The following is a 27,670-nucleotide window of genomic DNA, read 5'->3' on the forward strand; positions in this document are numbered from 1 at the left end:
ATATGATATTGTAATAAATTAAATTATTCACATGCAAATTCTATTGTAAGATAGACCTGTACTTAGACGTCTGGTGAAGTGACGGCAGTAATTATTCTTAGTGAAGATCCTGAACAAAGTGGCACTCAACCAAGGTGGCCTTTCTTTCCCCTGTGGAGACTGAAGCAAATTAATACACTGCGTAGCACTGTTTTGTGAAATGTATTTTTGGAGAATGGATTCATTTGGACTTTAAGAATGAAGAATTATAGCATTTAATTATATTTTTTTAACAAATTACCCTTATCAGCCAGTGCAGACACTGAGTAGGCGTACCTCACCGTATACATAGAGCCTTCCTGTCAAATATCACAACACAGTAACTGTCTGCATCACGTATGCCGCTCACCTGAAATTCTGCTTATGTTTGGTAAACTAGCTGTTGTTGGTTCATAGGGGAATGTTCCATTCTATAGTAATTACAGTCTACTTTTGGTAAGCTTATGTAGATAGGCAAGATGAGTTTCCAGAAGAAATAAATACAGGAATGCATAGAATCACAATGCACAACCCCCTGCCCACCACACATACTCACATACACACACACACACAACCCCCCCCACATACCCACACACATGCACATACCCTTGCACATACCCACACATATGCACATACAGACACATTTTGTCCTTCTTGTCTGAGGTGGGAAAGTTTGGTGTGGTGAACAGTGGCTGAGCGTCCTGCAACTCCAGTTGGGGAGCCATACTTGCTTTCACTGTCTGCGTGTTGTATACAAAAATTTGCTTTACTTCCTACTTCTCTATGTGCCAGTACATTGTCCATTGTTTGAGGGAGATATCGATAGTTTTTAAAAATAAGATTATTTTCCAATAATGTCTATTTTACTTATGCGGTAGTAAAAATATAACTAAAATAGAACCTAAATGATGCTAAAGTAATATTTGTTTTCTAAATGATTAACCTTCACCTAAGGAGGAATAACTTTTTATCTATCCATCCATCCATCCATCCATCCATCCATCCATCTATCTATCTATCTATCTATCTATCTATCTATCTATCTATCTATCTATCTTTGAAACAGTCTCACCTTGCAGTCCTGACTGTCTTGGAACTCACTAAGTAGACCAAGCTGGCCTCAAACTCAAATCCTCAAGCTTCTCTCTCTCTCTCTCTCTCTCTCTCTCTCTCTCTCTCTCTCTCTCTCTCTCTCTCTCTCTCTCCTGAGTGTGGGGCTAAAAGATGTGTATCGCCATGCCAAGCAGGAGGAAAGAGTTATTAAATTCCTTTGTTCCTTCTAGAGTACGTAGAGCGTAGATCCCAGTCATCAGTGTATACTTGACATTAGGCAAGCAGAGTTACACTTCCTGGAGTGGGTTCCAGTACAGCAATCTCTCTCTGTTATCAAATGGAGATCACATTTGGACCCCTTTTGGTTCATCATAGTGTTGAAATTAGAAGTTCATGGAAGAGGCAGCTTAGTGACTAGCATAAATGTTTGATATCTAGAAGATATATTTCAAACATACAGCCTGCTGATGTTCTTGCTCCAAATCCTGGCTTAAAATGAGACCAAATTAGAACTCACTTAAGGAAATGTATCTTATTCAAAATTTATTTAGCAGTAGTGTTAAAATAAAACTCAAATTATCATCTGTGTCTTTGGCTTCTTTGACAAAAAAAAAATGTGATGCTTCCAAACCAGTGAACTCCTTCAAAATAATTACACATAGAATTACCAACTTGTATCACGTCGATAAAAATAGCCACTTATGCAATAAATATTATGTGCTAAACACTGCCAAGAACCTCCTTTAAATTAACTCATTCAATACTTAAAGACTTTTTAGTTCAGAGCTGTTGTTAGTTTTTTTTTTTTTTTTGATTTAGGATCTAATATATAAAGAGAATCAGACCTTCCTTAAGCTTCATAACTTGCAAGAAGTGGAGTTAGAAGGTGACACTCCGCCCACACGAGCCTTCCTGCTGTGGCATCATCTGGTTGTGGCCAAAGACCCAGATTTCCTTTCGCGCTCAGTTTGAATTAAAGCGCAAATCCATTTGCCTTGCAGCTTAGGGAGTGGATTGTAGCGTTGGCTCTCTAAATTCTGTTCCAGAGAGTGCTGTGTCCCCATCTTTAAGTCTCTGAATGTCTTTAATATTAGATCCTCTAGCTCCACCACCTGCAGAAGATTGTATCCGTCTCCTGAGAATTACTGAAAACCAGTTAGCTCACCCAATGTGAGGATTTTACAGTTTTACCCACACAAATAAGAATTATGAAACTACGACGGTTTGATTTTGCTCATTTTTCCAAATTCAAAACTAGAATTGAAATATTTCCAACGTGTCCAAAGGCGACTCTAGAGATCTGTAGTCTGCACTCCGTAGACAGTAGCCCACTCATGACTACTCTCTGGGTTGACCTGAACATCAAACATAGAAAAATCTACCTTTTATACCTTTTACCAAATATGCTTTTGATGCACATGCATGAACACACAGACACGTGAACACATACATACAGAGTACTCACTATCAAAGACATTAATTAAACTTACTTCCATGACTTCATTAAAATAGCCTGTAATGGTAAAAAAGCCATATTCTTTAAGACACTGAAGAATTACATCTAATAACACAGTGGGCCAGTTGCTAACTTGCCTGTCATAATAAGCTGCTAAACGACCCTCATTATACCGGACGTTCAATGGCAGCTCTTTTCTCCATAACCTCTGGGTCCCCAGCCATTGCACTGGCATGAGCACAAACAAGGCTGATCCACGGCTAATTGTCTCTGCGTCTCTTTTCTGCTGGGAAACGAAAGGATGGTGATGTTTGAATCTCGACTTTCCCTAAAAAGGCATTTGAGAGAATACTGCAGCTCCAGGAAATAAAGGCAGATGCTGCTTCGGTTTATGTACGTGCAGACGGGTCCTGTAGCTGCTGTGAATCCTGATGAGCTCTGCTCTAGCCTGGTCCAGATGTGGAGTTAATGCCTCGGAGACTAAAAAACTTAGAGGCGTTTAGTGAAAATAATTTTTGTTTAAGCCATTTGGCTTCCTCTCTGCATTTCTAGTTTCACTTAATTTTTCCGTAGACAATCAGAATTAAGCTTATTTCCACAGTTTCTCCCTAAGTTAAGAAAAAAATTAATATGTATTTGCACATAGCGATTTATGATAGAAACTGAAACCTCTAAATAAGAACACACAACTTTATCCAATGAGAAAAAAGGAACTTTTAAAGATTATAGTGTAATTACATTTCTCCCTTCCCATTCCTCCCTCCAAATGCTCTCATATGCCGCTCCTTGCTATCTGTAAATTCATGGCCTCCTTTTAAATTGTTGTTCCATGAATATCTGTGTATGTGTTCTGATATATTCCTAAATGTAACTTTCTCGGCCTGTGTGATATCACTTGCGTTCATGTTTTCACACTGGGCATCTGGTCTTGGATAACCTGGGGAAGATCATTTCTCTTGCTCTCAGCATTCCTTAGTTGCTTTCAGTTCTTTGTGTAGGGGTGGAGACTCATGAGTTTCCCCTGTCCAGTTTGGCATGTCTATCGGTCATCTTTGTTTAGCTCATGTGGAACAATAGGATATCTTGTCAAGGCTGAAGAAATAAATGTGTACTTTATGTGAACAAAAATACCAGTTTTACATTTATATCAAGTATTACCCATCAAAAATATGCTGTTTGTAAGAAAAACAATCTCAATATGAATATGTTTCACCTTTCTGTTGAAACTAATAACTTTTAGTGTTATTGATTAGTTATGTAATCAACTTGTATTTTGCAAAAAAGTCATCTTATCTACCTGTGTATTTAAAAAATATATTTAATAATGAAAATTTAATCAAACCAAGACATAGTATTGGAATTTTTATAATAACCAATATTTGTAGAAAATGACCACAAGAATTATCATTTCACTGAGATATTTTCTAGTTTCACTGGCTAAAGTTCCAAGGCTAAAACATTTTTGGTGAAAAACTCTGGCTTTGATGTGGACTGTCTCGTTGTTGTCTTGTCAGGAGGTGTATGTTGATACAATCCATCACTGCAATGAGCAGAATTGTGAGGACAGAGCTAGCAGAGAAATAGGCAGAAGAAACCTGCTCCCTGTGCAGCTGACTTTCTTTCTTAATGGCTTCTCATTCCCTTCTAATGCCTTCCACTCACATCCCAAGTAGAGCAGTTGGCAGAGACCACAACAGATGGAGGAGGAGCTCAACACATGCAGTGTAGCTGGCACCCAAGCACTTGACTTTTATTTACCAAACAGTTAGCCAGATTTCCGAAACCCAGTCTGCTAATGTCCCTTTTTGGTTTAACAAGCAGTTGGTATCTAGTACATAAATATTACATCGCTTAGCTAACTAGCTAGTTATCTTATTCCTCATGTAGATTGCTGATATACTGAGCAGTGGATTTAAAGAAATATCTGCAATGGTTTAAGTCATCTTTGTGACTTTAGAAGACAGCTTTCTTGAAGTGGTTCCATTAGAAGCATCTTTTAGCCAGTTCAGTCAGGGCCACATGTACCACTATACAATCTTAAATAAAGCTGTCAGAAAATTTGAAAGATTGAAGATGGATTCGGACAATTGATAGTTTGATCCTTTGCCATCATCATCACTGATTACTACATTCCAAGATCATGCAGCTCTTTTACGAAAGTTTTTAGTCCAGTAAGCAAAATTGGAAGCTCCTCCATTCCCCTCACATGGTATTTTGCTTACATCACCAATAATTGTGTGTGTATATCCCTGGGAGCTCCTGGAATAGAAGGAATCATTGTCTTTTTAATCTGTGATGCCTACACTTGGACATACATGCTGATAGAGGACACCCATGCTGAGAGAACCTTCATAAGTGTTCACTCAAAGAAACTTAGCCCCAAAGTCCAGAAGGAAAATAAAAGACAACCGTTAGACAACTACGTTGAGTGGTGAAAGGGAAAGGTGAATTACTAAGAACTCCCAAGGCTTTCTGCAAAAGCAAACTTCAGGGAAGTTGGGGGAAGGAGTCCCTCTACCTAGCAATGCTTAGAAGTGCTGCCTCCTAGAATGAAATGTAATAGGTACCATGTGTACAGCTCCAGAATTTGCTTCCCGTTTCCTGGTCTCCTGCCCTCCCTGCTCTCTAAAGCATAGCCAGGCTTTGTTATCTGTCTTTCTGTCCACCCTGTCTCAGGTTGAAAATCCCCTTGGTTTCTTATATTATCTCAAGGAATATTTCATTCTCCAAGGTTCCATGATCGTTTACTGCAAGGCCAACGCTAAGTTAACTGATGGCCGAGGCACAGCTGAGCCCTAGCAGAGGTAACTGATACGGACTCACACTATAAATTACTCATCACGAGGAATACTCTGGACAGGAAATGGTTTGCCGTGACTGGTATCTCACCATCCGCAATTAGGAGCTGGCTGATGGCACCGAGCTCTGTATCTTAAATCATCTTTCACTTGGAGGAGTGTGCAATGCAGGTGTCCGTTACCACACATCAGATCTTTCAGTAGATAATTCAGATTAAAGGTCTCGATTTCCCTACCTTGGTTTTGCAGTTTAAAATTTATTGAGGCTGTATTTAACCTATATTTGACAATATAATTAGCCCAAATCTTTGTTTAGGACAGATCCATTTTAAGAAGATCATATCAATTTCATGGAATCTCAGATTTTTATACGATCCTACAAAAGTCTAGGTGTGGAAGGAAACTTTTACTACCTCCCCAGATAATTTCTAAGATGTTTAGTGTTTTTAAGCTTAATATAACTTACATGTGTATAACTTAAAAAGGATTGGAAATAGAAATTTTTCCTTTGAAAGGAAATTTTTAGTAGTGTTTATACTTGCTTACAAACTCAGTATATGCAAACACAATTTTAGAAGCAAAATACATTAATAGAAGAGCAATTTAGCATCCAAAACAGCATGGTGTATTTGTGTGTGGGGGGGGTGGTAATGGTCTTGCTTTCTGTTCTGTGTGGGACCATTTCTGATATAATATGCTGAGTTTTGAAAGCCACATTTTAAAAGGTGTATTGACTGGCCAGTGTATACCCAGAGAGCAGGGTCAAAATTTTAAGATTCTAAACTATCATTAATTGTTTACTGAATGGAAAGCTTTAATAGTGACCCAAATGGGTGTCATGTATAAGATTTGGAAGATAATTTTGGTTCAGGAAGCTTGAATTCAATAAAAATGCATGATGCATTGTCTTTTTTTATTTGTGCTCCACAGTGTAAATCAGACAGAAAAAGTTAGTTAGAAGCTTATAATGGTGCTTGATGTATAAATACAGTTTATGTCTGATTTAATTTGTTAAGAGTGTGTGTTCATGTGTGAGTAGTGCACACAGGGAGGTCACAGACCAACTTTTGGGAGTCAATTCGCTCCTCCCACCATGTGTGTTCCAGGAATTAAAAGGCAGGAATAGAAAGCATATCCCAAGAAATGAGTTTTGGAAGGTATGATTTCTTTAAAACTATTGGTTTTAACTTTTTCCAATAATAAACTAAAATCTTGACTGGGAAATAAAAGAGAAGCCTCTATGCCTTCTTTAGGATGGTTAGAGAAAAAGGCAGCAGGAATTCAGAAACATAAACACAAATGTTCACACATGCACACACACGCGTGTGCACACACACACACAAAACTGATACATGCTCGTCCAGTAGTGTCAGGCAAATACTGGTTTTATATGCAAATCTGGGTTTATCCCGACTGCCTGCACCTCTGTGGGCTTTGCTCCTGTGTTCTAGAATAAGCACTAAGAGGATTGCTGCTACTAGCCTAAATATTTTGAAGTTTTACAGAACCAATACTTGTCATTAGCATGAGCTATGTCCTTGTAAGTTTTTATGGTGATTCTATATTTTCCTCCCTTTTTTGAGATAATGATGGGAACCAGGATGCTCACACTCCTCTTATGGTCTATAGACAATTAGAGGTGATTTTAAGTCTCTCTGTGGGGAAAGAGAAGAGACCAGTTAACACTTGTCATAGGGGAACACCATATTTCCAATATTCACAAAGCATCAACTCACAACACACCCAGGCCAGCGCTCAGAGCACATGAGGTGTAAATGTTGGCAGCTAGCAAAGAAGAGAGGAAGAACCATCACGACTCCCTTTTCTCTGAAACGGGCTGTTGGCGGGGTAAATACCGTATTCTTGTGCTTTAATGGATTATATGCTGTATCTTGTTATCCTGAGTAACTTGCAATATGATATAAAATATTATATCAGATCAACTGAGGAAAATAATATGCTTCTTAGGGACAAGTGGGCATACTTCAGTGACGAGTAGTAGATGCTCTATTCCCACAGAATGCCCATTGGCATCAGATACTTGATGTAATTTCGTTATCTCCTAATCAGATGTTACTGCAGCTTTCTATGAGTGCTGCCTGGTGCCTCGGGTCAAGAGCTGTAATAACTTCTAAGTGGTAGAAATACTTAGCACGCTGATAATGAATGCTGTTTTGGGTGCGTCCTCATGTAATTACATATCACAACCAAATCGTGTCCTCACTATGATGACAGCAGCTACACTATAGAATACTTTGATAATTTAATCCAAACAAATAAAAACCTTAGCTCTTAAAATAATGTGCATGTATATGACAGTACACCTCTGGTTTTTTTTTTTAAAAAAAAAGAAACAGTAAAACTTTCCAAAACAAGTATTAGTAATAAAATTAAGAACCAAATATTTAGGCAGAGCATCACATTGTCATTAAAAAATTTGAAGACACGATGTTTTTCATAATATACTTAAATCTCCTTCAGGTATTTATTATTATGAGAAATAATTCCCATGTTTTCAGGAATGCTTATAAACTGTTGCTAAGTGAATTTAATAACTATTTCACAGAAGTAAAGCAGGTCATAGCATTGCTAGCTTGCTTGGAGCTGCCTGAGTCTGCACATTTGGGAGCCATGGGGAATTCCTAGACTGAAATAAACAGACAAGGGTTTACTGAGAATGCTTGAAACCCTCAGAGAGCATCTCCTAGCTGGTGTGCTCTCCCCAGAGCAGAAGTGTCAATGCAATGACCAAGAATTCCAGTAACAGAACTTGATAGGCATCTGCTGAAAATGTTTATGCACATGGGGGAAGGGAACTGTTTCATGTAGAATTGACCTCACAGCAGTCAACAGATCTGGATAAGGGAATAAGCATGTCTCTAACGTGGTAAGACTATGCATATGTGCATATGTGATAGCTCATGTTAGGTAAGTTAGAAACTACTATTAAATTGGTTGACAAAGACCATGTAGGAAGCAAGACATTGGCCACAGCTCACGGAGAAGAGTTTTAAGACCAGTTATTGTGTGTCCATTCATATAAGATGATTACGAGAATAGTAACTCGCTGATAAGTTTGCTCAGGGAATGATGCCTATCCCATAAAAAAGCATTTATTAATTTGCCCAGATATTTTAAAACAAAGCAAAAGAAAGGAAGTGGGGGAGAGATTACTTCATAGCATATAGAATACACATTGAGTACGTGCTGGACATCTCAGGCGATGCTATAAGTTGGATGACACTGGGACTATGTGACGAGTACTTAGCATCTCTCAGGGCCTCCGTCCCTTTATCTTAAAACCTGGTGATTGTTCTGGAGTTGTGACCTGACAAAAGTTGAAAGACTCTGCATGTGACAGATATCCAGAAAAAACTTACCTTACCTCATAATACTGCAGCTTCCCTAACACCTGGGTGGCAGAGGCTGGCAGTTCTCTATGAGTTTGGGGCCAGTCTTGCTTGGTCTACAAAGCAAGTTCCAGGGCAGCCAGGAAACTCTGTCTCAAAAAAACAATCAACAAATACAAAAGGTGTGTGTGTGGGGGGGAGGGTCTTTCCCAATATTATTTGTGGCTAATAAGATTTATTTTGGTTACTCTGTTTTAGGGTGAAAATGGCATTCATGGTCTTCCAGGCTTACTTGGTCAAAAGGTAAGGGGTTTTATAAATGTTTCCTACAAACTAAGCTAATAAATACATCTTTCCAAGGAGGACTCATAGAAGCATTTCCTTCTCAGAGATGTCTCAAGGAAGCATTTGCTCCAGGGTGTTAGCAGCATGCCATCCTGCGGAATCAGTAGAGATGCCTTCTAAGGGCCATGGAGGTGTTAAAGCTGCATCAGAAACATGTTGACTGTTATCAGTCAGAGTGAACAAGGGAACAGCGTGTTCTGCTTATCCTTTCTGACATTCATGTGTTGTGCTTGTCCGATTGAGTTAAGCAAAAATGTTTATGATGTCATGAAATATCTAACAGTACAAGGCTAGCATGGACAACTTAGTGAGATCATGTCTCAAAAGGAAAAGAAAAAAGAGGGCTGAAGAGATAGTTCAGTGTGGAGTGCTTGCTTAGCTTATATGAGGCTATAGACTCAATCCCCTACAAATAATAATAATAATAATAATAATAATAATAATAATAATAATAATAGAATCTACATTCATGCTCATGATGAAGGAGAAATTTTTCACCACCCAGGTTGAGTCTTTCTGTGCCTCACATCTTTCTCTTCACCAAAATGAACCAAAAGGATCCTTTGGATCCTTTACTCCCTATCCAAGGACAGCTTTCTTGCTCTGAGAGCAACAATATGGGCCGAGCATCATTGGGTGCACAGAAACTACTATACACTAGATTCCTGGAGCAAAAAGAAGTCACTTCCGGTGGGTCCAGCTGTTGTGATACAGCCCAGACAATCTCACCACAGGGGAGAGCATTACTGATGCAATTTTAGATGCCTCCGCCCCAAAGCCAAAGCAGTCATTTTGACATGGTGGCAGAAGGTTACAGGTTTTCATAACAAAATGTCTGAAGTCGCTTTGCATCTATGCTTTGCTTTTCCATAGCCGGAAATGCCATTTGATAAGTCACATTTTCATTTAGAATTAGAGCTTTAAAAAAAAAAAAACTGTTTCTTTACCTATCCCTGTAGAGATGATAAGACTGGTGTGGGAGCCATGAAACCGTACACTTCCCAGTAGTTCTAGACAAACCCCACTGGTACAGCATGTGCCGCCTCTGCGAGCCGAGCTGTAAGCCAAGGCTGTGCAGATTTATCTGCTGGGAAGTGGTTTTGGACTTTCCAGCAGCTGTTTGTGGTGGCTGCATCATGCTGACATTGTGGCCAGTGCGCTACGGGCTTCAGCAGCTTCGGTGTCAGCTTGAATTACCAGACAGAATTCAAGTCTATATTTTAGGGGAAACACTACTAAAAGTAAGGCAGGCCTATGCATTAGTGATAAAAATCCCTACGAATTAATATATTGTTTGCTAATAACATTTTGAGAACAAAAGAAGCAAAAAATAATTATCTAATCAAGTTTCTACATTCTTTATATACATTTATTTGACTATGCATGTAGTAATACACTCATAAATTATCTATATATAGATAACAAGAGCTCACCTTCTAATCTATATAATACATGTGGATTTTAATTATGTCGTATACCACTTTGTGGAGGAAGTACAAAAAAGCTGATATCAGAACTTTTCATCTGTTGCTAGTATGATGGCATGTGTTTATTTGTTATCCCTGCACTTCTGTGATAGAGACAAGAGCATCAGGAGGTCAAGGTCATTATGAGCCACATAGTGAACTCAAGGACAATCTGACCTGCATAACATTTTATCTTTAAAAACTTAAATAGAAAAATAAAACAAGCAAACACAAATATCGGTCTCTTATAAAAAGACAGGCTAGATGCCTTACACCATGACACCCAGTGAATGAGTGGACGGCAGATAAAACCCATCTCAAACACCATAGGTCCCTGATGTGTAGGAGGGTCTCAGTGAGCGTTTACTAAATGTTTGGTGGGAGCATCATCAATTTATTCATGACAAATTAAGTCAAAAAATAAACTTATGAAATTGGAAAGGGTTCAGCTGAGGAAAAAAAACACTTACACTTTGTAGATTTAGAGGATGGCATAGGAAACAGGGTTTTTTTTTTTGTCTTTATTTTTTAGACCAGGTTATACAGAATTGTCTTTATTATTCATGCAGTTGCAAGATATAATCAGGAATAGGAATCACCCCATATACAAAACACACATCCAACACCATGCATGTCTGCCAGGTGCTCAAGCATGAAGTAATGGAGAAATTGATCAATTATTGATTAGATATATGCTGAAAGACTCAGAATTTCTTTTTTTCTTTTTCTTTTACTTTGCTATTTCTTTTTTAATTCGCTTTTTAATTTATATATTTTTAGTTTTTAGTTTTTAAAGAAAATAAACTTTATTTTTTTCATGATACATACAATCCAAATTCCCACTTCCTTCCCTCCTCCCATTCTCCCCTCATATCACCCCACCCCTCGCCATCTACTCCTCAGAGAGGGTAAGGCACATTGCTTTGGGGAAGGTCCAAGGTCCTCCCTACTATATATAGGCTGAGCAAGGTATCATCCAAAGAGAATAGGTTCCCCAAAAGACAGTACATGCAGTAGGGATAAATCCTGGTGCCACTGCCCTGCCCCAGTCTTCCCCAGCCATGCAACTGTCAACCACATTCAGAGGGACAAGTTTGGTCCTATACTTGCTTCTTCCCAGCCTGACTAGAGTTGACGAGCTCCCTTTAGCTCAGGTAAACTGTTTCAATGGGTGAACCCATTATGGTCTTGACTCCTTTGCTCAAATTCTCATTCCTCCCACTCTTCAACTGGACTTTGGGAGCTCAGTCCAGTGCTTTAATGCAGGTCTCTGCCTCTGTTTACATCAGTTGCTGGATGGAGGTTCTATGGTGACATTTAAGATATTCATCAGTCTGACTACAGAGAAAGGCCAGTTTGGGCCCCCTCTCCTATCTTGCTTAGGATCCTAGCTGGGATCATCCTTGTGGATTCCTGGGAATTTCTCTAGTTCCAGGTTCCTTGCTAGCCCCATAATGGCTCCCTCAATCAAGATCTATCCTTCCTTGCTCTCATCTCTGTCCTTCCTCCATCTAGACTTAGAAAACAGTTCTTTTTGTGACTGTAAACCACATGAGCAGAACAAAGAGTAGCCTGTGGCTCCAGGTGCAGGGAAGTGCTGAGGCTGGGGGTAGAGGACTCAACTCTAAACCCTCTCATGAACCTCTCCTTAGATTCTCATGTGGAAGGTAGGTTTCAAAGAAGCTTGTGTCGTCTGGATTTAATGAGATGTTAGTGACAACACGAATTGCAAACTCAGTCTGTGCTGCTTCGTTCTCAAAGCAAATCTAGACAGTACCATTCCTTGACCTTAAATGTGCAGGGGCCTTGAATTTATGGGATGTAATCTTTTGGGAAGGTAAGGAAATATGCAAAAAAGCTGGTCCTTGAGTATTTTGTACTATTCAGACTTTGCATTGCTTAGTGTTTGCTTAGGACTTCATATCGCAGGAAACTGTTTAAATCACTGATATTTTATTCTTAGAAATATTGTTATTATTATGAAAATTCCATGAACCATAAGAACTGTTCTTATTACTTTAAATGATGCTCTTCTTATGCAGGGAGAACAAGGACTTGAAGGCACCAAAGGAGAAACTGGTGAAAAGGTAATCCTTTAGTGTTTGTAAAGAAGAATTATGCTCCCAAAATAGTTTAATGTGACATTTAGCTTCTTTCATATGTTCCATACAGTATGTATAATAATTTTATAGTGGAACTAAAAACATTTGCATCAATTAGAGTAACTTTATATATTGGTGATTGACAGAAATTGTTCTAAATTTACTTGATCAGGCATCTTTAGTTACATTTATTTCATTTATATATAAAAGACACAAATATTTATTGGACATTGTATTTTTATATTATGGTGTCATTTATCTACTATGACTACGTCTCTGGCTAAAAGTTTTGTTAGCATGGACACTGGTTTGTTTATCAGTGGAATATTTCCTAAGGGGAAGTGAAGGAAAAAAATAATAACAAAAGAGCTAAATGCTACAGAAAAGATAGCACACACTAAAATCAGAGTTAATCCAAAATGTTTAATATAGGGGTGATTAAAAGGTGTGGGTGATGTATGAGAAACTGACTAACAAGACTTTTGAATGCCTTGGGTTGCATTGCAGAAGACTCTTTGATTGATGCCACAAGGTTACATATGCAAAGGCAGAGAAAAGTGTGGGGAAGGCTTGCAGACTGGAAGTGGTTTTCCCAAGGCAGTTAGTCCCCAGTGAGAACCTTGGAAAGGCATACCCCACTCAGCCCCGAACTCCTCCTAGTGAAGCAAGCAAAGCAGAGACAGTCAGGTGGATGTAACCCATAGACCTGGGAATCCTGGGGATCAAAGGAGGTTAGATACTGGTAGAGTGGAGTCCCTGAGGAACCAAGGACAGATATCATCCCTGTAACCCAAGTGTCAGCCCATCACCCGCTCACAAAATTAAACTCTGCATTTTATACCTTCAAGCAGTGTTTTATTCTAAGAAATGATTACCAAGTCATCTTGTAGTCCTTGAAAAACAGAACAACAATCTTTCCTGTACAAACAGGCTCTGCAGGTGGAAAGGGTGCTCTCAAATCAGCCAGCGTTGCTTGCGTCTAGCTTTCGGGCAGCGATCAGTTATTTGCCTCTCCTATAAGTATTTTTAGAGACAATGATTATCTTCTATAATTACAGTACAAATTACACATGTTGTAAGCTACATAATAATTACTTCCCCTCACAGAAGTGGGAGAGAGAGAGAAAAAAGGAGTAGATAGCCATATAATAGCCGTGCAATTGAGGAAAAACCCATTAAAATTATAACCACTTTGAATGGATTTTTTTTAGAAATTCTTGAATACTTTTGCTTTAGAATAATAGTTATTATCAAGCCATGCCTCTAATTCTTATTTAGATGTATATTTTGGTTCATTAGTAGAATTTTATCTGTAGGAATGAATGAAACTAAGTAAGGCATAATATCTTTTCTATAATTTAGTCACCAATACATTAAAACTTGGTTATTTTGTTGTTCTCTGAACATAGCTGATATTTTGTGGTACTAAACACATTCTCACAGATGGAACATGAACAAAATACATTATGTACATGCATCACAATGCCGCAATAAAATTCATTACTGTGTATAATTAATATATGTTAATCAAACATTTAAAAAGAACACACATTCCATATATTTTGCACCTAAGATTTTACTTCTGCTTCCTCGTGTTTATTGAGTGTTGCATTCAAGCAACCAATTTCAACCGTAAGGTGGAAACAGTTATGGAGAATACCCTAAATATGGTAAAAAGAAATAAGCATCAAAGAGAAAAGACAGTGACTGTAATGAGAATCGTAATCCTGATGGTTTATAGCCAGATTTAATATTCATGTAATCACCTTTAAGCTTAGAAGGTCTGCTTTGATTACTATTTACTGTACATTAAATGATTCTTTTCAGTATTGCAAACTGTACAAAGCTTTATATCTGATCCATAAATCATTTTCCATAGGATAAATAAATAAGGTCATGTGGTTGACTTTGGTTATGAGAAAAAGAAAGAAAAGTCTGTGACAGGTCTCAATTTGGTGTGACAAGAGTCCAGCATTCTTGGGTTGCTTGAAATGCATTGTTTTCTGAACAAAATCAGCCAACTACACTTCAATATCAATTCCTTGTGGAAGAATTAACATATAATTACTTTACAAACATTTTTCTTCTTAAACTATCCTATTCTCTCCATTCCCATGTTTAAAATTTGAATCTTCTGAGTGACACAATTAAAATTTGAAATACAACACAATGATTGTGGACTAATAATTCAGGAGATTTTGAGGAATTTCCTGTCTATCAAGGACACATGGTTATGGTAAAAGATAATCTTGACTCTGATGGATAGCATGCTCTGTGTTGATTTCCAGGTGTTGTTTCTGTAGGCAATGGAAACCAGGTTCAGAAGTCTGCTATTTACACATAGAGAGACAATAAAACTTCAGCCTCATTGACTCACTAGGAATGCCCAAGAGGTTCCACAAAAGTCCAGTTTACAGATGCCCTGCTTTTAGTCCAAAAACTTTTGATTTATGAAGTACTTGTCTGTTTGTACCTTGATATCCATAGGGGATTGGTTTGAAGACTCCTCTGAACATGTCAAAAATCCACAGATATTCAAGTACATACTCATGTATGTACTTGCTGTGTGGCTTATGTACATACTCATGAGTATTTTAATTGACTCTAAATTATTTTATAATACCCAATACAATGCAAGTGATATGTATACCCTGGGAAATGATGACAAGAGAAACACTGTGTTCTCAATATAGACACATATTAAACACTATTGTGTCTACTCATTGAGAATTTCATGAATACAATATATCCACCTAGAACCCTCATAAAACTGTTCCCTTTGAACTTCATTCCCTCTCCTTCTTTCCTCCCTCCCTCTCTCCCCTCTCCTTCCTTTCCTTTCTTCCTTCCATTCCTTCCTCCCTCCCTCCTTCCCTGCTTCCTTCCTTTTTCTCTCCTTCCTTTCTCCCTTCCTCCCTTCTTCCTTTCTTCCTCTCTCCCTCCTTTATTCTTCCTTCCCTCCCTCCCTCCTTACCTCCCTCCTTTATCCTTCCTTCCTCCTTCCCTTTCTTCCTTCTTTCCTTCTTATAACTAATTAACTGAGGCTAATTAGTGCTTCTTGTACACACAAGATGGTAGATGGTGTGGAACCATCTACCAGAGCATAGGGAACATACTAGTAACCATATCCCCACGCCCCAGAAAAATAAGAATTCTCTTCCAGTAACCACCAATTGCCGATAGCTCCTCAGTTATGAGTGGGGCCTCATGAGCATTTTCCTCATTCATGCTGGAGTTCTGATAGTTTTGATCTTGTGCTGATCCTGGACAGGCAACCACTGTTGCTGTTATTCATGAGAGCAAGAACAATGTCATATCCAGAAGATGATACTTGCAGCATTGTTGGTATAGTGGTAGGAAGAGCTGCCATTCAGAGATGGCACTTGACAGCATTCTTCCCTCTTCCCCATCCTCCAGCTCTTCCATCTTTCCAACGCCCCTCCCATGATGTTCTTTGGACTTTGTTGGGGGGGGTATATAGATGTCTTCTCATTTCCGGCTGAGCACTCATGTTTATGAACCTCTGCATTAACTACTACCCATTGCAAAAGAAGCTTCTTGGACCAAGGTGGGAAGTAGCCTAGTTCTATGGGTATAAACAGAAATATTTAAAAGGCATTTTGACAATATAATCATTTAGCAAAACAATAGTGGCTCCCTTCTCCAGTCATTGGCTTCCAACTGTGTTTACAGTACCATCACTAATTCTTCCCCGTGGAACAGGCATCAGATCCACCTGGACAGATATTGGTGACCTCTGTGTGTCACTATTACACCAGTGTTACTATCTTGCCTAATATATCCACACTGTAACATGCAAGGCCCAGTGCTGGGTAAGACCACTGACATCTTTTCTCTGTCTGGAGCCTACAGAGCACCTTTATGCAGTATGAAAGCTGGTCAGCATAGATGACATTTCTCAGTAAGTTGAGGACTCACTTCTCTATGTTCCCCAGTGAAGGTGTGTGGTGTCTTCAGCAAGAGGGTCTTACCACACAGTGCTGGACAACTAAGAGCAGGGGAAAGAGCCTAAATTATTTTCTGAGTCTCTAGAGACATTCTGAACAATAACCCAGGGAGGTATCACATGCCAAGTAATAATAACTTGCATTTTGGTTTATTTTTTATTGATTTTATTGAGCTATACATTTTTCTCTGCTCCCCTCCTTGCCTCTCCCCTTTCCTTCAACCCTCTCCAATGGCCCCCATGCTCCCAATTCATACAGGAGATCTTGTCTTTTACTACTTCCCATGCAGAGTAGATCTATGTATTTCTCTCTTAGGGTCCTCATTGTTGTCTAAGTTCTCTGGGATTGTGATTTGTAGGCTGGTTTTCTTTGTTTTATGTTCAAAAACAACCTATGAGCAAGTACATATGATATTTGTCTTTCTGGGTATGGGTTACCTCACTCAATATGATGTTTTCTAGATCCATCCAGTTGCCAGTATATTTTAAGATGTTATTTTTTTTCTTCTGTGTAGTACTCCATTGTGTAAATGTACCACATTTTCCTTGTCCATTCTTCAGTTGAGGGGCATTTAGATTACTTCCAGGTTCTGGCTATGACAAACAATGCTGCTGTCAATATAGTTAAGCACCTGATCTTGTGGTACGATTGAGCATCCTTTTGCTATATACCCAAAAGTGATATTGCTGGGTCTTGAGGAAGGATCTTTCCTAATTTTCTGAGAAATCTCTATACAGATATCCACAGGACCTGTACCAACTTGCACTCCCACTCACAGATCAGAGCCATGCACATTATTGAGCCAAGTCATATTTAAAGTGAAATTTACCATAAGGGTGCTTTGTCCTCTCAAAAATAGTAATTTATCAGATAGGATTCTTTAAGAAGACAGCTTATTTTTTAAATTTACCATGCCACTCATAACTGTATCTTCAGTTGTAGTGCAGCTAATGTTCTCTGGCATCTGCAGGCACCAAGCACACACATGTTGTACATGCATATATGTAAGCAAAACATTCATACACATAAAGTAAATAAGGAGAAATTGAAAAGTTGGCCCTGCTAAACCTGCTGTGAAGTACCACTGCAGATAAAGAATGACAGTTGCCAGCCATATCTTTCCTGGTTTATTACCTAAAATGCAGTTGGTTCTGAATGATTATTGACTTATAGTGACCGTAGACATACTTAGTAAGGAAATATACAGTGTTTCAGCTACTTTCAGCATTCTTATTTGGGAAACTAAAATGAACAAGATTTTCAAATCTCTTAATTTAAAATAAAATGAGAGAGTGAGTTCTTTCTGTGTAAACTGAGCCGGGGAGGTGCTGACAGCATTGAGCACTTGATGCACCTCTAGCCTTGAATGTCCATGATGTGGTGACTCTTGTTTAGGCTTATGAAAATGACCCGTTTCCACTATGTTGTTTATTGATGTTTTCTCCTACTCTAGGTTAAACTAATGACAAAAACTAACAAGTGCATATGGTTTCCACTCTCTTAAAATCTCCGCTGGAAAAACTAGACCTTGTAAATGGCTAAGAATGTGACATTTATTGTCAGGCTGTGACCAGAGTCCTTTTTACATGCTGAAATTCCATATGATGCAAGTCACAAAATTATGTTTAGCTATCTATTCCTCTGGTTTTATAAATGTTGTACGTATCTATTACTTGAGAGTGTAGGCTGGAAAAATATTCCACTGAGCCCTATTTCTACTTGGTTCTTTAAAATACATCCTATTTAATACTATAAAACATAAAAATTCCAATAAGTCAAATTATAAAATTGTGTTTTCTAACCTAGAATTATTTAACTGTATGCATATCTATGTGCATGTGTATATGTATATATTTACTTTATGGCTAGAAAACTGTATGGTGTCATTTATAATTAAGCCATGTAAGCAAACATTTCTATTCTTTAATCATAAATCCACATCAGGCAATTTTAGGTGACATAATTCAGTTTTCAGATGCTAGCTTAAGATGTAACGCATGTATATGTCTGTGTGTGGTCCTCCTGTAAATTTTTTTAAAAATGAGTTTACTTGTGTTAGGTACATGCAGTAGGGTTGCTCTCTGGTGGTTGTTTTTGCTGGTTCAATAGGAGAGATGGTCAATGCTTATTAGAAAATGTCTCCACCCATGATTTTGATTTTGGTGTTCATGTTGGGTGTTAGTCAAGTGAAAAAGCAGTATTGAGCCCATTCTTGCTATTCTGTTTCTTTGTATTTGTAGAATTAGAATATAGTAGCATCAACATATAGTGTGTTCCACATGTAAAAATGATATACAAATGCTAAGCTAATATGTGGTGATGGGCACTGAGGGAGGGGGAACAGGCCTTTAATCCTAGTACTTGGGAGGCAGAGGCAGGTGAAGCAGAGGCAGGTGAATCTCCCTGAGTTCAAAGCCACTCTGGTGTATAAAGTGAGTTCCAATACAGCCAAGACACAGAGAAATCCTGTCTTGAAACAATAATGACAAAAAAGTGGGGTGGGCAATGTACATGGTAGAGTCTTGTTCATTTATTTTTGATAGATTATGATGTAGATTTAATTTATAACCAAACTTAAAAAATGAGACAATATTTTGTACCAGTACCACAAGTAAATGTCACCCATGAATACATAACTGAAACACGGCCTTCTAGCAATATCTATCATGGTTATACCCAAGTAGACAATCAGTGGTAATTATTTGCCCCAATAAACCATGATTATGACTCCAAATATTCCAAGATCTAGCACACAGAACAATGTGGTTGCTCTACTCAGTTGTTCACTTAAATGTTGTCGTGTTAAAGACACAAAGAACTTGAAACCCTGAAAGGGGAGCCATGATCTCACCACATAAAATTGCATGAGAAAATGGCCAAAGAAGGAACTTATTCAGTGGTCATAAACTTTTCTTCTGGATAGTCTAGTGAAGAATTTTAGGTCAGTCGAGAAGTCCCTTTACCAGCTGGAGAAGTCTACACTAGCTGAGATATTTTATAGCCGCGTCACAGTTTGTCCACGTATGCCCATGGTAAAAATGACTCGTTAATGGACCAAAATTAATCACATTTTATGTAGAAGAACAGGAACATAGCTTCTGGCCTGTCCAGTAGCACTCCAAAGAGAGACTAGATTGACAGCTCCTTGCAGTGCTCATGGTGTTCTGTGATTGGGATAAATGAATCATAGATCGCTATATGCTTACATTGTAGTCCATCTTGATGTGTCAGCTGTGTGAACCTTTGTGGGTTCTTTACCATGGGATTTCCTTTATAAAACACCCAGTTCCTTTTTAACAGCCAAGCTGTAGAAATTTTTTAAAAAATGCCTAATGAATAAAAGATGTTCTATTAAAACTAATTCATCAGTAGCCATACTATGAAAAATACACAAAATATTGGTATTTTGACATAATTACTATGCTTACTTTTTAAGATGTATAAAGTTAATTCTTAACTTTCCCTCTAAACAAGTAAATAAAGTATTCAGAATTCTTAGCTACTTGTACAGTACGAATAACCCCAAACCAGCATTGTTGTGTTTAGCCTGTTTTTCTGTAGCTTAGCTCAGGGATTCTGTAGTCACACTGATCCTGCTGGGTTTGCTTAAGTATCACCTCTGAGCTAGGATACTCACTGAGGGTAGCTAATCTACGTTAGATTTTAAGACATAGTATGTCTCTATTCTAGAGGACTGCTCTCTTTCCAAGAGTCATCACAGACTTTTCTCAAGGCAAGGATCCAAAGACAATATGCAAAAATGCCAAAACTTGTAAGGCCTTTTGATGTTCCTGTTTCTTAAACAGCAAGCCACATCTCCACAGTGTTCTATTAGAAAGCGGGTTCTAAAACCAGCCCAGGTTCAAGAGGTGTGATTCCGACCTCACTCACCTCTTGGTTGCAGAAAGTACGGATATATGGAAGAACACAAAATGCTAGATTTCCTAACAAAAGTAATACAAATTATAAAAACTACCTTACCTTTAGATCAACAGTTTAGAATAGAAGCTGACTGATTTAACAATTTTGTTGTTTTCATTCTCTCATAACCTTAAATATATTAGTTGTTCTTAGCAGGATTTAGAAACTGTAAAAATATATTTTTCCAAACTTGATTGACAGCACCGCCTTATATGTAAAACCATTATAGAAAACTAAAACTCATTGTAGTGGTTCTAGAAAAGAAGTACTCATTAGCTATATCAATGAATTATGTTCTACTTCTATTTAATATCGCATGCTTTTTAATTTTAGTTACAATAAAACTGCTAGAATAAATGGAAAAAGCAGGTCAGAATTGAAATATATTTTCAGAATTTTACTATTAAAACTTTCTCGGCAATTATGCTTAATATTTAATATTCAGAACTAAGGCAAGATTGCTAAACCCTGTTATTACAATGAGGTAATTTACCATCATCCTTACAAAGCGAATGTCAACCTGTCACCTTACTTCCTGTGAATTTTCCTGTGGTTCACCTTGTGAGTTTTTCCTGAACATTAGCCTGCTATAGAGTTATTTCATTTATCCTGATAACACGTGAGAAACTTCTCAAGCTTTGAGTTGGGACTCACATGTATCATTTGACAACTGACTTGAAAAATGAAGAGAACAGATGGAGTAGAATAACTATAATTTCAAAAATCAGAGCAATTTATGTGTGGCCATTGAAAATTGGTATGGGATTAACCATGCCAACTTTCAATTATCCATGGTGGCAGGCAACTGGGACTCAGGAATGGCAGTGCCAAGGCAGAGGCTTAACATTAGTCAGTACAGATTGTATGTTATTTCCCCATCCTTACAGAGCTGTTGAATAAATACTAAAATAAAGTATACTTAACCCGCTTTTATTCATAAATAAATACAGAAAATGGCATACTAAAGAGATGCATATATACAAATAGAATCATTTTCACAAATGTTAATTTTTTCAAGTATTATTTCCAATAATCATAGACTGTTTAAATGTGTGACTATATATTATTTTATTTAATGATTACCTGATGGGAAACCTTTCTTTTCTATGTGTTCTTGGTAACTTTGGCTAAGTAATTTTGGTGTGGTGATGTTTTATTGACGTCTAAGTAGCTCTATAAGTGACAGAGTAAAGGCATGGCATGGGATCCTCTCAAGACTTGATGTGAAAGTCAACAGCAATAATGCTGGAGGGGCGGTGGATGACTGCAGAGGAAAATGTGTATGCGTCAAAAAAAGTACCATCCTTGCAAGGACATGGTCTTGAGCAAGATGTGAGCCAAAAGAAAAGAATGGATGCACTTACAGGGAATTACAGATGTCTTATATGTCCTAAGGACTGTCCATCTGAAGCCAGTAATACCTCACTCTTAAGGAATTCCACTAAATTGCAACATGACAGCTCTGTCTATATAACATGACTAACACATTATTATTTAACAGTACCTGGGATTTTTTTTTTGACCAATGTTAATTTTACTTCTAAACTACATACAACTGATTTTGTTTGTCTTCATCTGCTTAAACACCACCACATCCTAACCACTCATGAACCAAATCCTGTTCTCTCTTCCACTCTCCAAAACTGGCCAGGTGGATCTTTAAGAAATATGCACATGGCTACTATTATAAAAGCATTCTCCTGGTTTTCCACTAGGTTAAGGTCCAACCCCCAATACAGTACATAAAGCCTTGCAGGGCCAGACCTGCACTTTATCCCTGGAACCTTTCTCCCCATACCCCAGTTGCTTTTCTTCTTTGAGTTCTTTGACTTTGACAAACTCTTCTGTCCACTGTTGCCTGCATGGGTGTTGAAATAGGAGCTGCGGGGCTGTGTCCCCAGCACCCCAGCCGCCTGCTATCTTATACCCGAAATAACAATACACAAACTGTATTCATTTAAAGACTGCTTGGCCCATTTCTATCTAGCCTCTTCTAGGCGAATTCTCACATATTAATTTAGCCCATTTCTAATAATGTGTGTAAGCACCCCAAGGTGCGCTTACCAGGAAGATTCTAGCCTATGTCCATCCTGGGTTGGAGTTGCCTGGGAGAGCAGAGCCTGGCGTCTCTGCTCCAGAGAGTAGAGCTGTCGGGTCTGAGCTCACTTCCTCTTCCTCCCAGCATCCTATTCTGTTTACTCCTCCCACCTATGTTTTAACCTATCAGGGCCAAGGAGTTTCCTTATTGCTTAACCAATGAAATCAACAGATTGATATATGACACTCCCACATCACATGGGTTTGTAAATCCTTCTCCTCTTCATTTACTGCTTCTATTTCCTTTCCTGCTGCTGGGAAAATTTCAGTCCATCTTTGATTGGAAAGTAAAGACAGTAAGAACCCGAAGCAGCCAGTCATTACATCCACAGTAAATAAAAGTGAATTAATGCAACATGCGTGTTCTCATACCACGCTCCTCTTCCATTACGTTCAGGACCTCCTGCATAGGGAATGAGTCACTCAGGATGGTCTTCCCACTCCAATTATTGTAATGGAAAAGAAAACCCTCCACAGATAGGCCCACAGGCCGACTTAATCCAGACACTCTCTCACTAAGATTTCTTTTCCAGGTTATTCTAGATTGTGTCAAATTAACAATCAAAACAAACCATCGCAGTTACCTTTCTTCTATTCAGTCATTACATTCGAAAGTTAATATTTCTGCTGTCATAAATTCTCATTAAGACTTTAACACAATAGTTCACCTTTAATTACTTATCACAGTTTGCAATTATAACTTTCCGACAAGTGGGTTTTTTTATACTCATTTCCACTTAGTCAAATAGACATGCCATGACAGAAGATATCAGCCTACAGTTTTGCTTTTATCTCCAACACCTAGCATAATGCTTAGCACAAAACAGAATTTAATTAATTCATTCATTACCACCAGGGAATAGTGTGGAAAAGGTTGACTGTTTCTTCTCATCCTCTCAAATTATTTGGTAAATATTTTGTTGCAATCAATATCTCGTCTCTTAAAATTCTCGCTCTTTAACTTGTAAGGCAGAGTTGCATATACGTGATATTTAATGTGTGTGCATATGCACTTGCTCTATTACACTAATTCTGTATGTATGATTATTGTAATTGCATCTCGGTGAAGATATAAACCATTAATATATTCAGCAGTATGCTAAAATATGCATAGAATAAATTGATTAAAACACTTCAACTTTTATTATTTACAAATTACATTTTGGCAGGTGCTGTCTAGCTTTATATTATCTGTAAAAATATATGATGTGTTTAATGCCAGCTATGACACTGTCTTTTAAATTTAGTGACAATATTAAAAGTATCTACTGATTGCTGTATTATAAATTTTTTTTTAGTTTTAATTATGGTGAAATTGTGGGCCGTTAACTATAGTGACCTTAAGGCACTTTGGTTAATGAAACTTATTCATTCATTATCTTACATAATTTAAGGATGAAGAAATAAGAAAAATCTGGGGTGCTTAAGGGGCATGCAGAAGAACCTGGTCATTTGTAGGTTGGAAGTGTTTTTGTTAATCAGTGATTAGTGATTTTGCTCATATTCTGACTTTCACTTCATGCCCCCCAGTCCTTCCTTAGGTTCTGGGCTACCCAGGTTTCCCTGTCTCTGCTCTGTCTTCCAGTTCTCCTTGCCCTGGCCATCCTAGGCCACAGCCCTTTCATCTGCTCTCTGCTGCCTCCCTTCCTGTCTTCTCGTTCTTTTCTCAACCTCCACCCCATTCTCTACACACATTTTACTTTCTGCGACATCCCTATGAGTTTCTCCTCAGCATTTTCATTTCCAGCAACTCATTTTTAATATAAATGTATGAGTTCCTCAGCAGGTGACTGGAGAGTGTTTTCTCATTCCAGGAAAGAGGTCTATTATACATTCCTGCCACTGTTACCACCCTTGAGCTTTTTGCATCTCTGAAGATTGAACCCAAGGCTCTCCACATGCTGTGAAAATACTCTATCGCCGAATTGTTTCCCACGTCTCTATTCTTGAACATTTCTGAATGAGACCATGTTCTAAATTAAGAGTAAGGTCAAGACAGTCTTCATGTTTGATGGCAGAGTTTAGTATATAAAACAAAAATATGTGATTTGAAAGGTCAACGCTGTCTTCACATTTGATGACAGAGTTTAGTGTATGAAACAAAAATATGTGATTTAAAATGTGCTAAGTGGAATGGGTTAATAATTTTGTAACCTTGTAATTTTCTAAGTTCATAAGTATACATTATTGACAAAATTTGACATCCTAGATGCTGGAAAAGCCATCCATGTCACAAAAATATTAGCTGACAGGTTCATCGCTTTTATGTAAAAGCCACCGCTGTGGGAACTATTTTCAGAATCTTTGTATAAACAACTCACTGTATAGCAATTGCGGAATGATTGTGTCTCACCAAAATAGGAGAATTCCTGGACAGCAAGCAGAGGCATTGACACAGCTGCTGGTGCACATGAGGTGTGTGCAGTGGCTGCCTGTGTGAGCTTACTATCCAGGCTTACGGTCAGCCTTCTCTTCTTTTTCTAATATCTTCAAGAAACTATCTCCAGATTCCACTTTTCTTGATAATCCTGATGATCCCCTTTAAGCCGTATAACTCTCTATCAGTGATCTTCTTTAATAGCAGGGGAGGATTAATGAGACAAGACCCAGTAAACCATTAGCATCCACTTCCATTTGCTGTAATCTTCCTCACTGCCTCTCCCTCTCTGTTGGTCATTACTGCATGATCAGACACAAGGACACACTTAGACAGCACTGAGGCTTGGAGCAAGGATTGCATAGAATGTTATTTCATATACCTACAATTGTCCAGCCTTGGGAGGGTAGCGATGCAGATGGCAATAGCTGGCTACATTCCAGGAGCTCAGTGATAGGGATATTGCTGCCTCTTAAGCTTTACTGGTGATCATGACGATAATATCTTAGCAGCAGTTGTGGTGAAGACACACGACAGCTCCTCCCACTTCCCTCCATAAGCACAGGTTGAATCAAAGCTTCTTTCTTAGTCACTAGGAAATTAGAAGGTCACCTACATTGGCTCTCACCATTTATTCAGATTTTGTTGAACCGTCTTCATGGGTTTTCTCATTAATGCTGATAGAAGATAATTAAAAACTATTTGTTGCAAATCAAAATCTGTTATTTTTGCTAATCCACCTGAGCTCTGATAATTTTTTGTTGAGTTAAAGGCAGTGTATGTACTGCCAAGTATACTGTTAACATCTCAGGTGAGTCAGGGTTGCTTTGGGCTTCATTGATAAATTCACAGAATCCTAAGATTTTTCATCGCTGCCTTCATATGCCCCTATACCTCATAAGGCTACTGACGCAGTTCAGAAATTGCAATGATTAGTCTTTCTGGTGTGATCACTGAATCACCTAGGCAGTGTATCAATGAACAGAGCCTTAATCCAGTTCTAATTCTAGTTAATTTTATGGCTGTTTCAGAGCCTTCACCTGGGAGCATAAAGAAAGAGGCTGTGTTGCCTCCTCTAGAGTCACGGGTATGTTGGCCTAAGCTCTGAAAATATGGAGGGGTTATGCAATAGGAAGGTAATTATCTTGAACCACAATATAAGCCTCCAAATTTATATATGATCACCTCTCTTTTGGGGCCTTATGGTCCTCACTGTATGCCTTTAACTCTGTTTTATTATAATTATCATACTTTTAGCCTTGTAGGAGTTGTGGATATTATATATAGGAATTATGGTGACTTGAATCATTAATATAAGTAGTGTATAAGAATCCTTTTTCTGGGCGATAGCTAAACACATCTAAATAAAAAAAATATTGTTACTTAACCATTTTTTTACCTCGCTAACAACTAACATTTAAACCTATCCTTTGTTAAATGTTTTACTCAGTTATAAACAGAAATCATAACACAAGAATTTTGCTTTAGAAATCATCTTATTCCTTATAAAGTCCTTAAAATGCTTTAAAAGTAATTAAGTCCAGGTATCTACCAAGAATCCTTCTTAAAGTCCATTAAATGTATATATATATTTTTTTAACATGAAGATATTGTATAGCAGGCCACCCTTTCCTTAGGATTCTGAGACTCAGGTCAGTTATCTGTCCTTCATCTGTCCTCCCTATCTTCATGTCCATCTTGGTCTCAGGAGTCTCTGCTGCAATCAATTAATTATAAGGCCTTCAATTTCTTTTCCAGCCTGTCTGATGTCAATGAAACTCAGCAAGACAGAGACTCCCTTCAAACACATCCTGGGCTTTTAGAACAGATGTGTTTGTTCAGTCATTCATTAATTTGATCAGTGAAGACCTACTGCAGACTAGATGCTGTATTCAGCACTCAGATAACATGACAAAGCCAAAACCTCCTCTCAGGGAACATGTGAAGGGATTGCTGGGGGATTGTGTAGGATGCAGTGTAGAGGAAGAGAAAGGAACACATGGTGCTCAGAGACGGAGGTAAATTTCGGTCAAATGTTGTTCATTAGTGAGCACTGAGGGACTAAGTAAGAGTTCTCTTAGCAGTAAGAGACAGAAGAAAGTTCAAAAGTTCAGTGTAATGGGATGTATAGGGAGCGTGATGGAAAGCAGTGACCACTGGAGGAGAAAGAAAAGCTCTTTAGAAAAATGACTGAAGCTCAGCTTTGGGAAGAATGTCCAAAGATGGTGGAGAGGGAAACATCAAAATATAACATCAGAGGGAGCATTCAGTTCCTGACAAATTTAGACCCCTTTTCTCTGCAGAAGTACTACCAGACCAGAAAGCAACCAACCACCTTGGTAAGGAAGCTGGCTGTTTCTGGGAGAATCCTCTCATGAGAATGCCTACCTGAAGCCTCAAGACAGAAGATTAGAGGCCAAAATCCTTTTGACAGACTTGGGATGGCATGAATAGGACTTTTACTAAGTTCTCTGTTTATTTTCATCATTTATCAGAACTAAAGAGCTTATTTAAGCGGGCAGAATAATTTTGACCTCTAGCATAAGTTTATTCTGCTAGCCAAAATCTAAGGCAATTTAATCCAATCATTTAATTTTCCTTTAAGTAAATGTGAATGTGTGTGTGTATGTGCACGCGCGCGTNAGAGAGAGAGAGAGAAAGTAGAAACATAGCCACTTCTTTTATGACACAGACGTGATTTGTTTTTGATTGTCAAGTG

At 38.2% G+C, this 27,670-nt stretch overlaps 1 protein-coding gene across 1 annotated transcript in view; it reads left to right on the forward strand.

Annotated features, from left to right (window-relative positions):
* Col19a1 (collagen type XIX alpha 1 chain) overlaps positions 1-27,670 on the forward strand; it is a 306,409-nt gene that overhangs the window by 69,357 nt on the left and 209,382 nt on the right. Inside the window, exons 10-11 of the mRNA XM_050134778.1 lie at positions 8,934-8,978; positions 12,529-12,573. Of these exons, the coding sequence (XP_049990735.1) occupies positions 8,934-8,978; positions 12,529-12,573 (90 nt within the window). The remainder of the gene's footprint in view (positions 1-8,933; positions 8,979-12,528; positions 12,574-27,670) is intronic.

This window comes from Alexandromys fortis, unplaced genomic scaffold (assembly GCF_014885135.2).
Source record: "Alexandromys fortis isolate MF-2015 unplaced genomic scaffold, M_Fortis_MF-2015_v1.1 scaffold_20, whole genome shotgun sequence".
Classification (NCBI taxonomy): domain Eukaryota; kingdom Metazoa; phylum Chordata; class Mammalia; order Rodentia; family Cricetidae; genus Alexandromys; species Alexandromys fortis.